We start from the raw sequence: 18,776 nt of genomic DNA, 5'->3' as shown, positions 1-18,776 counted from the left end.
AAAACATGTGCAGTTAGGTTAATTGGCTTTCCCCCAAATAGGCCTTAGACTGTGGTAATGACATATGATGAGGTAGGGACATTAGATTGTGAGCCCCTTTAAAGGTCAGTTAGTGACATGACTATGGACTTTGTACAGCGCTTCATTATATATGTTGGTTCTATATAAATAATGGACAATAACTATAATTAGTGAGAACAGGAAGTTAAGAGGGGATCAGCTGTTTTTGATTTGTAAACTGTAAATTGTAGAATCAGACTTGAGCAGAGTAAGTAAAAGCCAAATAAAAGAGCAAATATTTCAATATTAGGGCTGCACAGGTAAAGCTGATCTCCAGGCTTAGGAAGGGATGGGCATAATAAATTTAAAGCTGGATTTTTGGGTTCTTGTTGTTGGGTTTCATCTGTGACAGGTTCTCTTTAAATACAAGTCTGTCATGTTTTAGTGTTCAGGCCATAATATATGTATGGCAGTCAGGAATGATGTGTTCGCATGTGGTCTCCATGACAACAAAGAATAGAAATTCCTGTTTTTTTACTGTTTGGAAGGGCTTGCTGCTTGGGTAATGTTGGAAACGGACATCTTTATGCTTTATCCATGTATTTATGTGTAATTTATCATCTGTAATAAGTAGTTTTGAGGGCCTATGTGGGCACATCGCAAACCTTCTATAGCAATCAATCACTTTCCAGCTTTCATATATATTTTGCAGCACAGGTAAAGCAAACAAAATTGGATTGGCTGCTGCTTGGAATGTAGTTATATCCTACGAGCAAATAAACTTATTATAGTTTTTAAATTATTAGTTTTACTTTTTTCTATCACTTGAGAGACAGTTGTGTACATCCAAAATCTTTTTTTTATTTTACTTTTCTCTGTTGACCTTCCTAGCGGTAACCCTGAGTGTGACTCGGGGTAGAAAAAAGTTGCTGAAAGCGGTAACCCTGAGTCACACTCAGGGTTGGTGAACCTATGGGAAGGTTAGTAAATACAGCGCTTACCTGATCAGCCAGCGTTCCGCGTCATCCATCGCCGCGATCTCTGGCCTCTTCCTTCTTCCTCCGACCGTCTTCTGCACCCAATGAGTCACCGGGGGAGTTCCCGGTGACGTTGGTGCGTGTGTACGTTGCCGGCCGGGAAATTCAAAATCCATTTGTATTGCATTCAATACAAAATAACTGTATTGAATGCAATACATTGGATTTATATGTGTAAAAGCAGTACATTGTTTTCAAGAACATTTATTTTATACTATATATAATAGTAAGAGTATATTATGTATTTTTTTTTTATAAAAAAACTCTTTTTTTTTTAATTAATCTATTTTTTAATTTATTCAATTTATTGTTTTTACATGATTTTGTGTTTTAAACTTTATTCTACTCATACTATTATATTATACTGTAAAATAAATTTTCATGAAAAACAATGTACCGAAAAGAAATGAACCCCTAGGGAGGTTAAGCTGAATTCCATTTTAACAAAATAGTTTAAAAAAACAAGGAAAACGCATTTTTAAATCTTGGTGTTTTTCCTCTGGATCTGTGCGGTAAATTCCTTCTGCGTTTTACCCGTGTAGGAGTTTTCTTGAATAAAGGCTGGCCATTGTTGCACGGTTTCCGAGTCACTGGTCCTGTATGCGCCACCTGTTCTTTGTAGGCAGCCTGTAGGTCTACCGGAGATGTGTAAATCTCAGGGCTGGATGAAGAAAGATACTAATCCTTTGGAACTGGAAGCTTAAACCTAAAGTGGAACTGAAGTCCTACTTGAAACATTGAAGATTCAAGCAGGTGGTTATTGCAGAAAGATAGGTGATGTCCCTTCTGCAATCACTGTTCTTACCTGCCTGATCATAACCCAGCTGTCAAATTGTGCTGATCTTGGCATGAGCAGCTTAACAATGGATGCCAGGGAAACCTGGCAAAATCCCCTTCACTTGCACACTGACAATCAAAATTGAAAAATGGCACCCTGTATTGGAATGGGCATAGGGGAGTATTGTGGGTTTAGTTCCACTTTAACTACAAGCACAAAAACTTTTATTCAAGCCTATTCCTCAATATCCTCCAAAGATATACATCCATTATGTCTGCGCTACCTATCTTTACAAACCCAAATATTACCTTAATAAAAGTATTCACATCAACACTGTTCTATAGATCGCTTTATAAAACCTGAAAATGAAAATCAACTTTTTAAAAAAACCTGATTTGTATGTGCACAATGCATTGATCTGAATGTATAACTGATAGTTTTTGGTAAATGTTTTTAATGTTCTCTGTTTATACCCATTTCATGATCAGTTATAACTTTTTTTGTTTTTTTTCTCCATAGCCCCCGGAGGAGGTGTATTCTACAGGAGATTCACTGACCATCCGATTCCACTCTGATGACTCGATTAACAAAAAGGGATTCCACATCCGATACACAAGCACTAAATTCCAGGACACTCTTCATGCCCGCAAGTGACACCTCACCACTATCTATCCCTCTGCCTTGTTACTTTCTGGGACCAAGTCCACCTGTAATGGGGACAATTCCTGAGCTGCAGGACCCCAAACTCTGATTCTATGGATGGGAGGTGGCAAGCGGCACCACACAGGATAAAGGACTGAAAGATCCTCAGGGATATCTAAGGGCACAGACTTTCGCTGGCAGATGGACTGAAACATTTTGCTATACGCGTTTGGTTACATATCTACATTGACATACATGACAAAGGCTCTGTCTGAACATAGCAATCCTGTGTTGAGTGCTGGTTGGGGAACAACTTTATCCTGTGAATTTTGCTATCTGAATTTTTAAAGGGCCACTAAACTTAAACTGCAAGTTGTAATTCATAACATTCAACATCGTATGAAAAAGTTATTTGTACAGCAAGCAATTTGTCACATTGTATTAAAGATTCATGAGTGCAACTTATTTCCATATTAGAAGCTGTCTACAGTGTCTTGAATGCAATTAATCAACCAGGGATTAAAGTACAAAGTGCAATAGACCACATAAACCAAACCCCAGTTACCCTTACTGAAGTCAGGCAGGGAGGGGTAGTTTAATTTTCACTTAGTGTTTGGCTTCTAACAAAGTTTTCCTAAAGTTCGGCACCCAGTCTCTCCAACTTCCTCCTATATTACTAGCTTTGTCTTACTTTTTTTTTTTTTTTTTTTTTTTTTGTTTTGTTTTTTAGCCTAATCTACCGTATTTTTTGCAGTATAAGACGCACTTTTTCTGCTGCTGAAAAAATTACATATGGTTCTGTACATGTTACTTACAGGCGCGTTATATACCGTAATTACATATGCGTTTTAGGTTTAGTGGTCCTTTAATCATATTCATTTTGGCCAGTAAGATGGGTCTGGCTTTGGAGCTTTTCTATATAGTCCTGAATTGGGCATCTTTTTTTTTCTTTTTTTTTTTAAGCTATTTTTTACTGACCCCTTTTTTTCTAATCACTTGCCATCCTGTTCGTCATCCTACCCCTGAAATACCTGTGATCTAACTTCAAGGCTCTGTTCATCTATAAGCATTTCTGTGCTTTGGCCAGTCTGGGTAAGATCAGGATTTTAGTCACTGAGTCATGCAAAAACTTCTGATTCCACCCGACTAAGTGAAAGCATCTGCTATGAATGTGTAAGCTATGGACTCATTAAAGATGGTCGCCACTGTGAATCTGAGAGTCGGGCCCGTGCTGTGCTCACAGTATTGTGGCATTAGTGTAAAACATACACCAGAAAAAAAAATTAGGAAATTGAATGCACATGAATGGTATGGCTGATCTTATTTGTGTATTCATATTTAAAATGTGACTGTATGTATGCACAGTTTGTAATAAGTACAGACAATGGCAAGACTATGTGTGGTGTTTATATACTAGTTCCTGTGATGACTTCTGCGCACAACTGATTCCTGATCACTTGGGTTTTTCACCTTTTACAATAATGATCCAGGAGTGTGGTTGGGATGTGAGGAAGATTTGTGTGTAATTAAATTATACACAAATGGTAAGATCACTTACAGATCCATCAAACAGTTTGGATTAAAACATTTGTTGCAGTTTTCCTCCACTTTTATATTATATTAATTTTATATATATATATATATATATATATATATATGCTACTACACACATTGGTAAACTCATCCCAATGTTGCCCTTAAAGGTTTTTCTTGTGTATTACATTGGTACAATAACAGCTCATGGAAACCCATTTGGTCTGATGACGTGTTAACACACATTGTGCTGTGCAGTTATTGCACCTATGCTGCCCATTCAATGCACTACACCAGACCTAAAATTGAACCTGCACTATTTTATTGTGGTAAGCTCCAGCACAATTCATAATTTTAGCAACATAGTACATGTGTTGTGGTAACACAAGGTAAAACATTAACTATGTCAAAGTCTGGATAGGCTCTAAAGTGGCCTTTCTTGACATTTTTAATTTGGGGGAGCCCTTGAAATAACTTTCAGGTCTTAGGGAATCCCTTCAATAAATACTATATCCACAGCTAGCATGGTGGTCAGTGGGAAGAATGCTTCTTACATTGCTGGTCATTGGGTGACATGGGAGTGACAAATTGCTCAAGGAACCTTTCGCAATCTCTGGAGGAAACCTGATTGAGAAAAACTGCACTAAAAGCTCTAGCCAAGATTTTTATTTTTTGTGCAAATGTTCTTTGATTTTAGTTTGTTTTAATTTGGTCTCATTCACTGACTTGCAACAAATATGCAGATCAGCACAACAGTAGTTGTCAGAGCTACCCAATGTCGGTGTTTCAGACAATTTAGCCAGTTTGTGAAGGAGAAACAGCAGACATAGTCCGTGGTTCCTCGGCACGTATATAACAAGTTATTAGGTTAACATATATTCAAAATCAGTTCCCAATTTTTAAAAAATGTATGGGGCCTAATACAGAAATTATATTGCTAAAGAATGGCATCTCAAGGATATATAGGGAAGTTTATCTTTCATGGGAGATTTAATTGCTAGTCTTTTTCTAGAAATGCAAGTTCCCTAATTATATATCTGGCTTCTAAAATTTTGAATCAAACCTAACGCATACTATAAGGATGTCCTAGAAAAGACTCTATTTTCTATTTCTTTACTGGTTTCAGGACAGGGAGGTCATAAAACATGGAAGCATAAACATTAGCATGACACTTAGACAATGAACATTCCCCCTAGGAGAGGTTTGCAGTGGCAGCCTATATATTACCCCAATTTAACCTGTTTTCATTACTCTCCATTGACCTAATACTTTCTCTGTGCAGTGCATTCAGATTATGGCTGATGGAAGGGCCCATCAAGGAGCTGTGTGTAATTTCTGAAAACTGCACAGCACCCTGTTTCAGTACTGAAAGGCTCCTGGTATTGTGCATATGCTTCATTAAACATAATGGTAAAGAATTGCTAGCAGTACATGGTGGGATAGTTAGAAGAGGGAGGGGTGGTTAGGCAGAATTAGAGTTATGTAAAGATGTAATTCTCCCTAAAGTTTAAAACAAAATGTTGAGTTACTTGTACTGTGCATCAGCCCACTCCTTTGTATTTCATACAAACCACATCTTCTCTCCCTATTTTTTAAAGGGATGACCTGGTAACCCGATCAGCACATGTAATAAGTCTCCAGTGGGAAATTGCATGCCAAAACAGCTGTGTTTACATAGGAAATCTATTATTTGCCTTCTCTGCCCCTCTTTATATTGGAATGTCGAAGAAAGGGAATGCCACCCAGGTCATGGGTCTGGTCACTCTCACTACACTCTCTTACAACTCCAGCCATTCTTCTTGTACATAGCATACAAAGCACCACATTGCCATGGAAATTAATTTACTGTGATGGACAGGTCAACACCCCCTTCCCTGGGAGTACGTGTAGGAGAATGACGCTGGGAGAAACAAATCACTCACAACACTAATACTTCAGCATGGAAGCTTAAATACATGCATTGTTTATGGTTTTAGATTGTGGTTAAATACCTGGTATAACTATTGTCACAAAATATAAATGATAAAAATATATCAAGGGGTAAGTATGTAAAAACACATTGGAGGGTAATTATCATACCCGTTTGTGGCTGGTATTGGTAACATTTCTTTTTCATTGGGCTCATTCACACTATGCATTCATTATTGTGCAAGAAAAATTAAACCAACTTTTTGTTTTAATCAGGACACAATAAATGCCTATAGGGCATGTGTTTTGCTTGCCACTGCAACAGTGTATTGGAGTGTTATTTAAAATGAGTAGCACTCCACAATGGTTTATCAGCTACCATACTATTGATTTTACTACACCCTACCTAAAGTATTAATACACCATAAAACTAAATAATAATTGCGCTACCTAATATGCTGTCATTTTTGTTTGATTTGTGCATAGTGGTAACTTTGGGGCATTTATTTTTTTTTACTTATTCTAATCAGGCAGGAAAAAATCTTTAATATCAACAATTGACCTCTGTAACTGCAGGGGCTGTGGAGTAATTTATCATCAAACTTCATACGTCAGGTCTCGGCACTCTGCCCTCCCCCTATTTATTTATTTACATGTATCTCTATTACGCAGAGCTTTACAAAGTCTATTTGCGTTCTCACTAACTGTCCCTTATAGGAGCTTACAGTCTAATGTGCCTACCATAGTCATGTCATTAACACTGTCTAAAGCTAATTTTGAGGGGAAGCCAATTAACCTACACGTTAATTAACCAATTAGGTACGTGTTCCTGGAATTTGGGAGAAAACCCGAGGTAACCCACACAAACATGGGAGAACATACAAACTCTTTGCAGTTAGTGGCCTGGCTAAGATTCAAACCTCAGATCCTAGTGCTGCAAAGGCAAGATAGCTAGCCACTGAGCCAACCATGCTCACCTTTTTGATGTTCATCTGTTCTGTTTCAGCACACTGGCAGATCTCATTAAAAACACCATCAAGGCAGTGCATTAGTAAAGTGTTTCTCATATAATAAAGATTTAATTTGTAAGATCTGTGTAAGCTCAGAGTACATTTAAAAATCACATTACTGTGCTTTAATAATATTACATGAGACAAAGATTTTTTGGGGTCAGAGAACCAGCAAAGGGTGTTCTAAGACATTTGATTTTCCAACACTACTAAAACATCTCACATATTTTACTTAATAAACTCAAAATCTACATATTAAACCTACACAGAAAACATTATTTTGATATTAAACAAAGTACCCAAACAGTGATCTTGTGATTTAAGTCTCACATTATGATTCTTGACACGTTTCGCAAACTAAGTCTGCTTCTTCACGAGATATTGAGGCCCACAAACATATGTAATAACGAATGAACTCCTTGCTGGTAAGTAACACTTATATACTTTCAAAACAATGTAGAACATTTAGTTTACTCACCACTAACCTAAGGGTTTCAATCACATATCCAAATAGTTATTTCTATATGGTTTCTGGACATACAGTAGAATAATGTTTTAGCTGTGTTGGAAAATCAAATTCCTTAATCCATTTGTTGATTCTCTGAACCAAACAATTATTCATTTCATATGTATTAGGTGTTTTGGGGGAGAGTAATATTTTACCTTCTTTACTAATATTATCGTATATTTATAGAATATATGAATGAGCCCCTAAGTGTACCCTTCTAATAATGCACAATATAAATTGTTGAAAACTGATTTGCTTCTCGCATACAGCAATAATACCACAACCAATGTGATCAAACATAATCTGTATTTGTAAACATAATTTTAAATACCACTTTGACATGATGAAATCAAACAACTCAAAAAAAAGACCACAACATTACATACCAGCATAATAAACATGTATACACTCAATATATGGCTCTGCGTGGGAGGTTTTTTTTCTGCTTTGAGAGCAATTTTCACCTTTCTTTTTTCCTTCTTCCAACTGATAGTCTGTTCTGTGTTTATTCTGGTCACATTACTACCTTTGGGATTTGTTGGTCCCTAAATCTCAGAACGTCTCTACCTAATCGGCCAAACAGGAAAGACAAAATTCCAACCCTCGTCTGCATACAGTGAATGATTGTGTGCAGCCTCTCCTCGGATCTGAACATGCAATATAACTTGTAGTGTGTGCTAATAAACTTTTTACTGCAACAAAAAGAAGACAACATGTAGGCTTGTATACATTCCAACGAATTCATGATTCGAGATTTTAAATACTGCACAGATGCAAACAGGTTATGTAATAGGCATTCTAAAATGGATAAACCTACAAACTGGTTATATTTTCTAACGGTACAAAACAATAGGTGAGTTTGATTTTTGTCTTGTTATTCATGGAGAGAACCTTAGGGGATGGACATTGTTCTCCTACAAGTTGCAGCATTAGTAGTCCTGCCATGGAGCAAGAATAAGATGTTGTATCAGGTAGAGTATTCTAGTGGTGGCAAGAATTCACCCACCTGCCTTCAACTGCCATGTTTCTAAGCAAGCCAATGCATGCCATGCATGACATCCAGTCTGGTACATAGAGGAAGGTTAAATATCCCTAGTCAGTAAGTATTCCGGTATCAGAGTAGGTTCATCTGCTGCCTCTATAAACATGCAAAATGATGATATTATGTTGCATTATGTTGCTGGTTGTATTTTTTCATTGCCATCTAATGCATATGGGTATTTTAAAGGAAATCTATCATAAGACCAAGGAGGATACTTCTAATCGTACTCAAAAATGCTATTTATTTCCCTGTCATGTTCAGCTTCTGGCTTTAGTGCATTCTGAGTCATTAAATTAGATGTATGCCTAATATTAAGTCCCATGACCTGAACTCAAGGAAAACATGGTAAAAGGCAAATGTTGCTTTCTCCTTTACTAACATTCCTAATATTTGGTAAATGCAGAAGTTTAGAGCCTAAGGTCATGATGGTGCAAATTTCATGCATCCGCAGGAGTTGCATTATCATTGGCTAAAGAAGGAAAACACCATTACTATAAGAAGCTTGGAGAAGATGGCGTTGATATTTATGGAGCTATAGCAGAAACAAACACCAAGATAACTTTGCCATAATGTAATTGGTGACTAAGCCATGCATCCTTAAATATAATGGCAAGTGCTTCTGCTGCACACCCACCTCAGCATATTTAAGCTGCCATAGGCATCCAAGCGGCTGGCATTTTCACAGGGGCACAGAGATGTACAAATGCTGCTTTACAAATATGTTAAGTTGTGTTTAGTTTTATTGGGTCACTGATTCAGAACAGTTGACTGTTTTGCACAGCTGCTCAAAGACGGAGACTGGTTAGGTTAGTTAGGATAGAAATATGTGATTGCAGGCTGCAGACCTAGATAAGAATGCAGAATATGACAGTTATTTGATTAAGTCTTATAAATAGTAAATTGAGCGAACCTTCTGAATAGAAAAAATATATCAATTCACTATTAAATGTTTTGTGCTTGTAGACGTTGCTTTATTATGGCTAAAATTACCATTTGAGTTTCTTTTTACAATGTCCAAGACAGTATGTGTTGCTTCACAACAGCCAATCAAAATAAAATCTATGCTGAAAAATTACCTCTGGAGAATGTGTGTTTTATGCATATTATTGTTGTGGAGCAAATTACACTGTTCTTCGAGACACAATATTTTAAAGAAATGGCCAGTCAATGGCTGACAGTGATCCACCTGTTCATTTGATTCTTTTTGAATCATTAGTGATGATTTGCTATTTCTGATAACACATTGTTGGCATATCACTGGTTCTGAAACCTGCACTGATCATTGTTATATCTATAAAGCATAGGGACGGGAAGAACCACTAAGCTGCCCTTCAATATTCTGTTTCTCACGTTCCTGCATGTGAACTAGGTGTTCTGTGGGGATTGGTTTTGGAAATGCACTAGTTACACTTTCAACACCATAAGCCACTCAACAAATACTGCTGACAAACTACATATGCCTGCCTAGCGCCCTCCAAAAATGTTGCACACCTTGCAGCTGGGGTCCTTCTTGGCATTTGCTGTTGAAAGGCTCATCAACTGGTGCCCTTTGATCTCTGAGAGTTGGCCCGAGCCCAGGGGCACTGGTTCAGTGTAGAATATCTCAAGGATAAGATCCTGTGCATGCCAGTAAGTGCCCTGTTCACCCCGGGTCAGAAAAGGGTTGTTCTTCGGATCCAGCAGTGGTAAGCGGGCGCTACAGAAAATATCTCCTTGAGAGCCTCGAGGTGCCAACACCAGAACGGCATAGTGATAGGCCCTGTACATGCAGTAGAAGTCAGCAAAATAAAGATTTGTCCCCTCATTAAAAAGATGCCTGGCAGGTATGGTAACCCTCCATCTCCCATAGGGCGAGTCATTTGGTGGCTGTCCGGTGTTAAACTCTGTGTTGCAGCTGAAGAATACACCGTGAAGGGTACCGCTGATGGGTGATCCATGGCTACCACTTTGGTCTTTTAAAGATGGAAGCATCAGGCCTCCCCACTTATCCCTGTCAGAAGAGAAATAATGAACACAACATAAATTAATGGGTAAAGTAAGTCAGATAACATCATAAACAAATAGTTTGTAGTGTTTTGCTGGAACCATATGGTGCCAATCTTGGGCATTGTGCACTATGGGCACTTAACCATACATACACCTAATGTTTGTAGACAACTGACCATCACTTCTGTGGCATCCCATTCCAAAACCATAGACATTAATGTAGCATTTTCCATTCCCCTACTTTTAAGCTATAAAGCTTTAGGCATATAGTGCAAATAAGGTGAAGGAGGCGGTAGGAGATGGGCAACACAGTAACTCACACAGAAGGCAGCCAAAACAAATCTATTTACTAAAGGAAATTTATAAGAATAAAAAGGAGTATTTGCAAACTCTTTGCAGAATGTACATTTATAATAAAATAGACATTGTGGTACACTCAGTAAAGCAATGCAAAGAACAAGCATGATGTGTAAAGTGCAGTAACATCTCATGACAACCAATTTTAAAAAATCTTTTACTAGTAAACTGAAATCCAATTGGATGGTATATGTTTACAACGTACAGCTGAAATACCTCCTTATAGGAACAGATTTTGTTTTATTACCCAAGGAAAAATGCCGGTAGAATGAAATATGTGGCACCTGGCATGCTGGAAGTATTCTGCCGTCTGATTTCGGTAGAAAACCTGGAATGACAACATCCGCCCTGCAATCCCCTCGGCCTTCTCCTTCAGTTGCTGCACCTGCTCCATGGCATAGTCTGTGCAAATAAAAGGGTACAAATGATGCATTTTTTTGCTTTAAGCTTCCATTAGTAAATGTAATGAAATTGAATTAAGTGCTACACCATTTAATTAAACAGAATGTGGATGCCGTATGGCTAGTTTACTCTGCTGAAAATGCTAATGGATGGCTGTCACGCTTATCAATTAGATGCAATACTTTCCTAGGGACTGACCCAGAATATCTGTTGTTCTGGCTTTCTATTCTGTACCCCAGTTGCAGGTCAGTGACACACAAAATATTATAGCCAGGCAATGGGAATAAGACAACAATGGTGGCCCCTGTATTTATTATTCAGTTACACCTACACTTTGCATATACACTACATAGAAAACTGTTTGTTTTAATGTACACCCAAATGGGAAAAGCAGAATTAAAATTGGAGTTCTTCAGTTTGCCAGCTTCTTTTATTCATAACAGTTTATTACTGTGAAATCTATTCATATATACTGTGGATATCAACACTTAGTATCTTTGAATTATAGTATCTAGTATATTTTTCATAGTATAAGCAATATATTTATCTCTCTTACCCCCTGTACAGAAGTGCAATGTCTCGCTCCAACCAGATACAGTATACTCCCCATCGCTGCGTTTCACTGCAGTCTGCACAGCCAACGTGTACTCTGTCCGGGGACTCAGGAACCAGTGACCACGTACTGTCATTGGCAGGACCACTGCCTTTGCCACCAGTTTGGTTGGCACATCCTTTATAGATAAACAGAAGACCACATAGAAGACGTAAATTCATACAATCATAACGCAGTGAAAAATAGCTTTATTGTAGTAAAGCCTAAATTCAGTTCAAACTGTATTAGTTTTGAATGGAGTTTGGAAGAACCTTCTGTCTTGTACCCATTAAATGCGGACCACTAAAATTACCGGCTCCTGACCACACATGCGCAGGGAGCGGGTTGTCAATCAAAGGGGTGGAACCTCCCCCATAGTGACCTCATATTGCCATAACCCCACCCACTCTGCCATCACAGATCTGGGAGATGTGGACGGGTTGTGGTGTGAGACACAGCCTGCCCACTTCCCTGAGCAAGAGATTTGCGCGGTCCATGGCTCTGGCCGGTGTGTCCCCCCAGCGATGTCCTTCTTCTGACCCCGTTCGGGGGTGCACCGACCACAACCGTGGACCCCCAAAATCTTCTTGCAGACCACCGGTTGGCGACCGCTGCTCTAGACGTTGCTAGGGGTTCCTTAACAATGAGAAATGTATACATCTTAGGTCAGTTTAAGTGAGACCAATGATCTCTTTGGCTATCTGTTAAGGTGACTGTTCTTAAAAGCTAGCAATGTAAGAGGCATTCTTCCTACTGACTACCACACTAATAAACGGTGATCTGTGGATATAGTAAATAAAGCAGGGGTACCCTGAAGACCTGAAAGTTATTTCAAGGGTTCCCTCAAGTTAAAAAGATTGAAAAACCCAAATTACACTCTTCAGATCGGAAGTGGGCAAATCTAGAGACACAAACAGGAGTTGAAAGGGAGCTTGGGTTAGGCTTTAATGCATTAAAAGAGCAGTAAAAGAGAGCATATTACTCACACGATGTTTGAACTTGTTCTCCTTTTGCCCACCTGTCTTGTTCAGGTCTATGAAATAGTGAGTTACTCTCCTGGCATCATATGGTGGCATCTCCCAGGACACCCGGAATGAGTCACAGGTAATGTCACTAATCTGGATACCATGTGGAGCAGTAAGAGGAGGCTCCATGATCTGCGCTGCAGGATGAAGAAAGAGAATGACATTTATTTATATGAAGAATCAGTGACAAATATATAAAGAGAACACGATGCACTAATCTGTTGTTATGAAGTCATAAAATCTCTTTTTGGTTAATGTGATGATGAAAAATCTGTCTGTTTAATGAGTAGCACCAAGTCATCTGAAAACTAAAATGAGGTCTGCAGCTGGATTGTCTGCTCTGTAAGCTGAAAGGTGTGATGGAGTTGCATTTGGAGGTGACAGGGATAAGTAAAACAGCTCTTATATAGCGTATTCTTATCACCTGTATCTTTAAAAGGAATTATAAATCAGTTTACTGTGTCTTGTATTCATTTAAATGGAAATTCACATACAGCTAGCAGAAGTCAGTAGAACTGCCATGGACTCAATCATGATATCAATCATGTTATTTTTTACAAAGCAGCACTGAAAACTAAGATGAGGGAGGAGCAGTGTTGTAAGCCAATCAGAATCTGCTACATGCACATTTGTTGATCTCCCTCTATTGAATAAATGAAGGATGGACCCCAGGACATCACATGACTAGCCATAACACATCTGGATTTGGAGTTTGCATAGATGCTGAAAAGCAATGCAGGGGTGATAGGGGGTATTTATGGAACTCTTTCCTCCCAGCTCCCTCATACTAGAACCTTAGAACAGCTCATAAATTACAAAATGAGCGGACCCTTTCCTTACTCCCCTACTTCTGTAGACATTTTGCTACTAGAAATATTTCATTAAGACCAAACAGTTCTAAAATCATTTTCTTTCTGCACAATAAACTCAGTTATTGTATTCTAACGATGCAGCTTGTAATTATTTTTTGTGTATTTATAAATGCATTCACATTTGGATGCTTACATTTAAAATGTTAAAGAAAAGTGTTTAATTGCTTAAATGCTAAAATTTACCTACAGTATAGAGTGATACTGTATTTATATTTGGCAGAGGTTTTTGCCATAATGGCACTTGTGGGTTGATACCTAGGCCAAACGGAATAAAGGGGGTAGCACCATGCCTTAAAACAGAGGTAGGCAAACTCAGGCCTTTAGGCCAGATACAGCCTAGCCAGTATTCCAGTCCAGCCTAACGCCCCCCGTTATTTATTGTTGGATCCGGCCTAATTGAATTGTCACGTTATCGCGTGTTCCCGCACAGTAACCCCAATTACTATGACTAAAGAGCAGAAGCATCGTGCAGCTACCAGTCCGCTGGAAGGTTGACCTCGAACGTTGTGTCTTTAACCTCAAATGGACTGACAAATTATTCTTCGTCCAAGGTGGCAACAAAGCCCTGTGTTTAGTGTACAACGACACCAAAAGCACTTTCAAGCGGTCAAGTGTCAAGGGGCATTTCGATGCCAAGCACGCACACACATACAGAGAGTACACGGCGGATGAGCAGAAGTCTGAGGCTGCTCGCTTACAGTCACGGTTGGAAAAAAAACTTTCCTTGGACACCTTGTTTCTTCTGGCCTAGTGTGCCTTCTTGACCTCTTAAAATGGCCTAGTAGTCCAAAAAGTTTGCCGACCTCTGCCTTAAAATATACAAAATCCTTTTTTCCCAGTCATTTTGTTTGCCTATTTTGGCCACCGCTGGACATTTGTAGTAAATTTTAAGAGGAGACTGGTAGGAAAAAGTGTCGAACATCAGGGATGTTCGAAGGAATCACAGTACTATTTACAGTTTATTTAACACAAAATCATCTCTCCTTTTTCATGTATGGTGGCCTGAACAGTCACAGCTATAGGTGGATACACTTATACAATAAAAAAAAACACATGATACAAGAGGTGGAACCTGTGCAGCAAGGCGTTATCAGTAAGGCAATCATGGGGCTGTAAGATATTTAAATATAGTCCTGTGCACAAAAAAAATCAGCTGTCTCTTCCAGGTCAACATCAAGCAAAAACCTTTTATAAGATATACAAAAACTTTAATGAAGGGATTATTATTAATAATAATAATAATATTATTAATTATAAACAGTATCTATAAAGTGCCAACATAGCATACAGCCCTGTACAATAAATAGGGAACCATGTTGTGTTCTTCAGTCTCTATTTTTAAGAGAACTAATGAAATACTTGAGTGATTACCAATCCTTAGCTGGGAGGATGTTTAGTAGCTGCTATTACACTGATTGAATACTTCCTGGTGAAAATTGCAGTTTGCACAGTCTATATCTGGTAAATCAACTTTAATCTGGCATTATGCTAGAAGCTATCCTTTCATAGGTCAGAAGCTATACAACTAAAAGAGCCAGAAAACATTTTTTCATCATGCTACATATTAGTTTATTTTTAGAATATGCATGTTTACTTTGCAAAAAAAGAAAAGACACATGGAGGGAAAGTTGAAGCACACCTGAAGTCTGCATGTCTGTCTCACTTACAAAGGCCAGCTCTGAACCTACCCCTTACTCATGTATACCGTATTTTTCGCCGTATAAGACGCTCCGGAATATAGGACGCACACAATTTTAAAGGAGGAAAATCTAGAAAAAAAAAAGATTCTGAAAGATTATTCCCCTTCTGATCACTCATGTGCCATTCATACCGGTATTCCCCTTCTGATCACTCATGTGCCATTCAAATTCCCTTTCTGATCACACTGTTCCTTTCAAATTCCCTTTCTGATCACTCTGTGCCTTTCAAAATCCCCTTTGTGATCACTCTGTGCCATTCCAATTCCCCTTCTCATCACTCTGTGTCGTTCTTACCTTTTTTTCCACTGTACGGCAGTTCGGGCAGGGATCAGCAGGGGGCGCTATGCCGGCTTCTTTCGCTCTGCACTGCAGCCAGGAGGAGAGGAGCTACAGCCAGCGAGGAGAGGAGACACACGCAGGATCGGGTATCGGGTGAGTATCTTATTTTAATTATTTTATATTACATTTGTCGTATAAGACGCACCAACTTTTCCCCCCCAGTTTTGGGGAAGAAAAAGTGCGTCTTATACGGCAAAAAATACGGTAATTCCAAAGGCTATCAGTCTCTTTTGGTAACAATGTGATATCTCCCAAGTCTTTCTTGGTAATAAGATGAATGTAAACATGTATGAAGAAGTGACAAGGACTATCTTGAAATATTTATTAGCAGGAGGCTGGATGTACAGAAGATAGGTGGGATTCCATAATACACCATCATGCTGCCCAGCATTTAACCCTACACATGGCTACCAGGGACAAACAGAGCACTGGGGTAGGAGAGGCGAGCACAGTCCAAAAGTAGGTTAGTAAGTAGAAACTTACTGTACTTCACTAGAATCTGTCCTTTACTGTCATATCTGTTTCTAGTGAATGTCACTGTTGTAATTTATATTGGTGAATTGGCATGGCACTGTCACTGTCTTACCTCGTACTGGTTGGCACTGTCTTACCTGTCACAGGTGAATTGTCCTGTCAGTGGATTATCTGATACTGAGTAATCTGTCTCTTGTTGATGTCATCCTTCCCTTAATAATATCTTCACGTTGGGAAGATTGGTTTATGGTTGGTAATATTTTTACATCATTGATATTATTCCGTTGCAGGCATTATCTTCATGTGAATAATATCTGCTAGGTGATGATAATATTTCCTATTGTAAATAATACTTGCATGACAACCATGCCCCACTTAATCCTTTACATGCCCCCCAAAATTTGCTGCATCATGAGTAATAGAGAAATGAAAACCTCAGCCTTCTAACATCCCTATATTACGTATCTCAGGAGGCTATGGGACCTGCAAGACTTGCTATAACTGATCAAAATGCCCTGGTAGATGTTCCTGATGCGATCAGAAATGTAAATGTTGGCATGGGACCTGATATAAAGCAGCAGAATGGTGAAAAAGCTGGGAGTCAAAGTATGTTTATTGAAGACTTTACAACAAGAAAGGTAAGTGCATAAATTAAAAACAAATGGCGGTGTTGGATTTGCTTTACTGAGACTCTTGAACTTGCCATTGTCATCCATTTTTACTCAGCATAAAATCTAAGCAATTACTGTTTTTACCACCTTTTACCCTGGCAGCCTGCAAGACCTACAACTCTCTCTTATTCCGCTTGTTTACCTGACCTGGCCCTCTTCTCTGAATATTTTCTCCGCTCTATAGCACAGGGCTGTGGAGTCGGAGTCGATGAGTCAGAGTCAATTTTGGGTACCTGGAGTAGAAGTTGATAAAAATGTGCGGTATCCCCCTCCTGATAAATTTAAATTATAATAAAAAAAATACAGCAAGTTCAAATGTCCTATTTCACAAACAATAGTCATAATAAAGTACTTCTCTGATGTAAGAATAAAGCCCAGTGCATAGTTATATTTCTACAAGTGTGAACTTCAGTTGAGCTTTTATACAACCTGACATTCACATTATTGTAATCATTAAAAAAGTGTTTTCATTTTATTTCAGAAATAATGTGTTTAACAAGTTCATTTGAGTGTAAACAAGTGTAATGATATACTCCTCTGTCTGCTAAAAGAGCTTAGAAGTACTTGGAGGAACAGCTTTTAGGATTCAACTGTAGGTGTTCATGTTTATTTTAATACTGCATGGCTGCTTGTGTGTACTATGATGGAAGGCTGTGTGCATGTTTCTGGTTAAAACTTCAGGGCTTTGTGTATGTTTGTGTGTATGGTGCAGGAATGTATGAATGTTTGTGTATAGTGCATATTGTGTGTATGTTTCTGAGTAAAATGTAGGGCTCTGTGTTGTGTGTATAGTTTATATGTTTGTGCATGTTTTTCTGTATAGGACAAATTATGTCTATGTTTAGTACAGGGGTATAGCTTATTTGTGTGCCGTGTTGTATGTATGTTTGCAATAGTGACTATGTGAATGTTTGTATTTAAATCAAAGAATATGCTAGTTAGTATAACATATTTTATATTTATATTTTAGTGAAAGGGGCACCCCATTTACAATGGCAAAATGTCTGTCAACAAACAACAACACTTTACATTATCAAGTGATGGGAAACATTACATGTGCCAATGTTATCTTGAAGATGATGGTGAAAAACGATGTGATGCAAAAAATAGCAGTTTTAGTGGGTCTAACAAAAACACGCCTACAAGAGCATCAAATTTGAAAAGACACTTGCAGCATTTTGCATCCTAAAGTGTTAGAAGTTGTGAATGAGAAAGATATCAATGAAAATATTCCATCTACTTCTGGGATAAAAAAATGTTCAGAAATCTACTGGAGACCAAAACACAACTAAGAAGATTCTTTATATCTGACAAAGTTACCATAACAATGACACCAGAAAAAATCAAAACCCACATTATTGAATAGTAGTAAAGAATAGTGTCCCACTATCATTCTTTTCACAGCCAGCCTTTTAAGGCCTAAATGGAGAAATGGCTAAAAAACTTGGTGTTTCTCTGGAAAGAGAAAGTATAAGGAAATCTAAAATTGAAGAGGCCAAATGTAAAAAGAAAGAACTACAAAAAGGTCTGAAGGGACATTTTATCTTCATAAAAATGGATGCATGCACACATCACTTATTTTGCTATTAATCTTAGATTTGTTGATGAAAATTATAAAACAATAACGCGAACCTTGGGAGTAAAGGACACCCAGGCACATCACACCAGTGACTATCTTCAGAAGTTAGTAGAGGATGTTCTAGAAGATTTTGAAATTAAAAAGGAACAGATTCTATGTACTGTGACAGATAATGCTTCTAATATGTTGAGCACAATTGAGAAAATGAATAAAGAAGGGGACAGACAAATAATAAAGGAAGACAGTTCTGCAAGTATTGGAGAAAGTGAAAGGGAAGAGAATAGTGACATTTTGGATAACATTGTTGAAGAAGCATCTAAG

The 18,776-nt window shown here is 38.2% G+C and overlaps 2 protein-coding genes across 3 annotated transcripts in view; one reads left to right on the top strand and one right to left on the bottom strand.

Annotated features, from left to right (window-relative positions):
• Window positions 1-2,926, top strand: part of BMP1 (bone morphogenetic protein 1) — a 58,218-nt gene extending 55,292 nt beyond the window's left edge. Inside the window, 1 exon segment of the mRNA XM_072399836.1 lies at window positions 2,335-2,926. Within this exon segment, the coding sequence (XP_072255937.1) occupies window positions 2,335-2,469 (135 nt within the window). The 3' untranslated portion in view covers window positions 2,470-2,926.
• Window positions 2,927-7,703: 4,777 nt separating this feature from the next.
• The window catches only part of PHYHIP (phytanoyl-CoA 2-hydroxylase interacting protein), an 18,652-nt gene continuing 7,579 nt past the window's right edge, over window positions 7,704-18,776 (bottom strand). For both annotated transcript variants that reach the window (XM_072399833.1, XM_072399834.1), the window contains 4 exons: window positions 12,782-12,957; window positions 11,760-11,934; window positions 11,086-11,203; window positions 7,704-10,448 (listed from right to left, as the gene is read on the bottom strand). In XM_072399833.1, the coding sequence (XP_072255934.1) occupies window positions 9,923-10,448; window positions 11,086-11,203; window positions 11,760-11,934; window positions 12,782-12,949 (987 nt within the window). In that variant the 5' untranslated portion in view covers window positions 12,950-12,957 and the 3' untranslated portion in view covers window positions 7,704-9,922. The remainder of the gene's footprint in view (window positions 10,449-11,085; window positions 11,204-11,759; window positions 11,935-12,781; window positions 12,958-18,776) is intronic.

The sequence above is a fragment of the Pyxicephalus adspersus genome, chromosome 2, assembly GCF_032062135.1.
Source record: "Pyxicephalus adspersus chromosome 2, UCB_Pads_2.0, whole genome shotgun sequence".
Lineage (NCBI taxonomy): Eukaryota > Metazoa > Chordata > Amphibia > Anura > Pyxicephalidae > Pyxicephalus > Pyxicephalus adspersus.
This window is presented reverse-complemented; position numbering and strand designations above follow the sequence as displayed.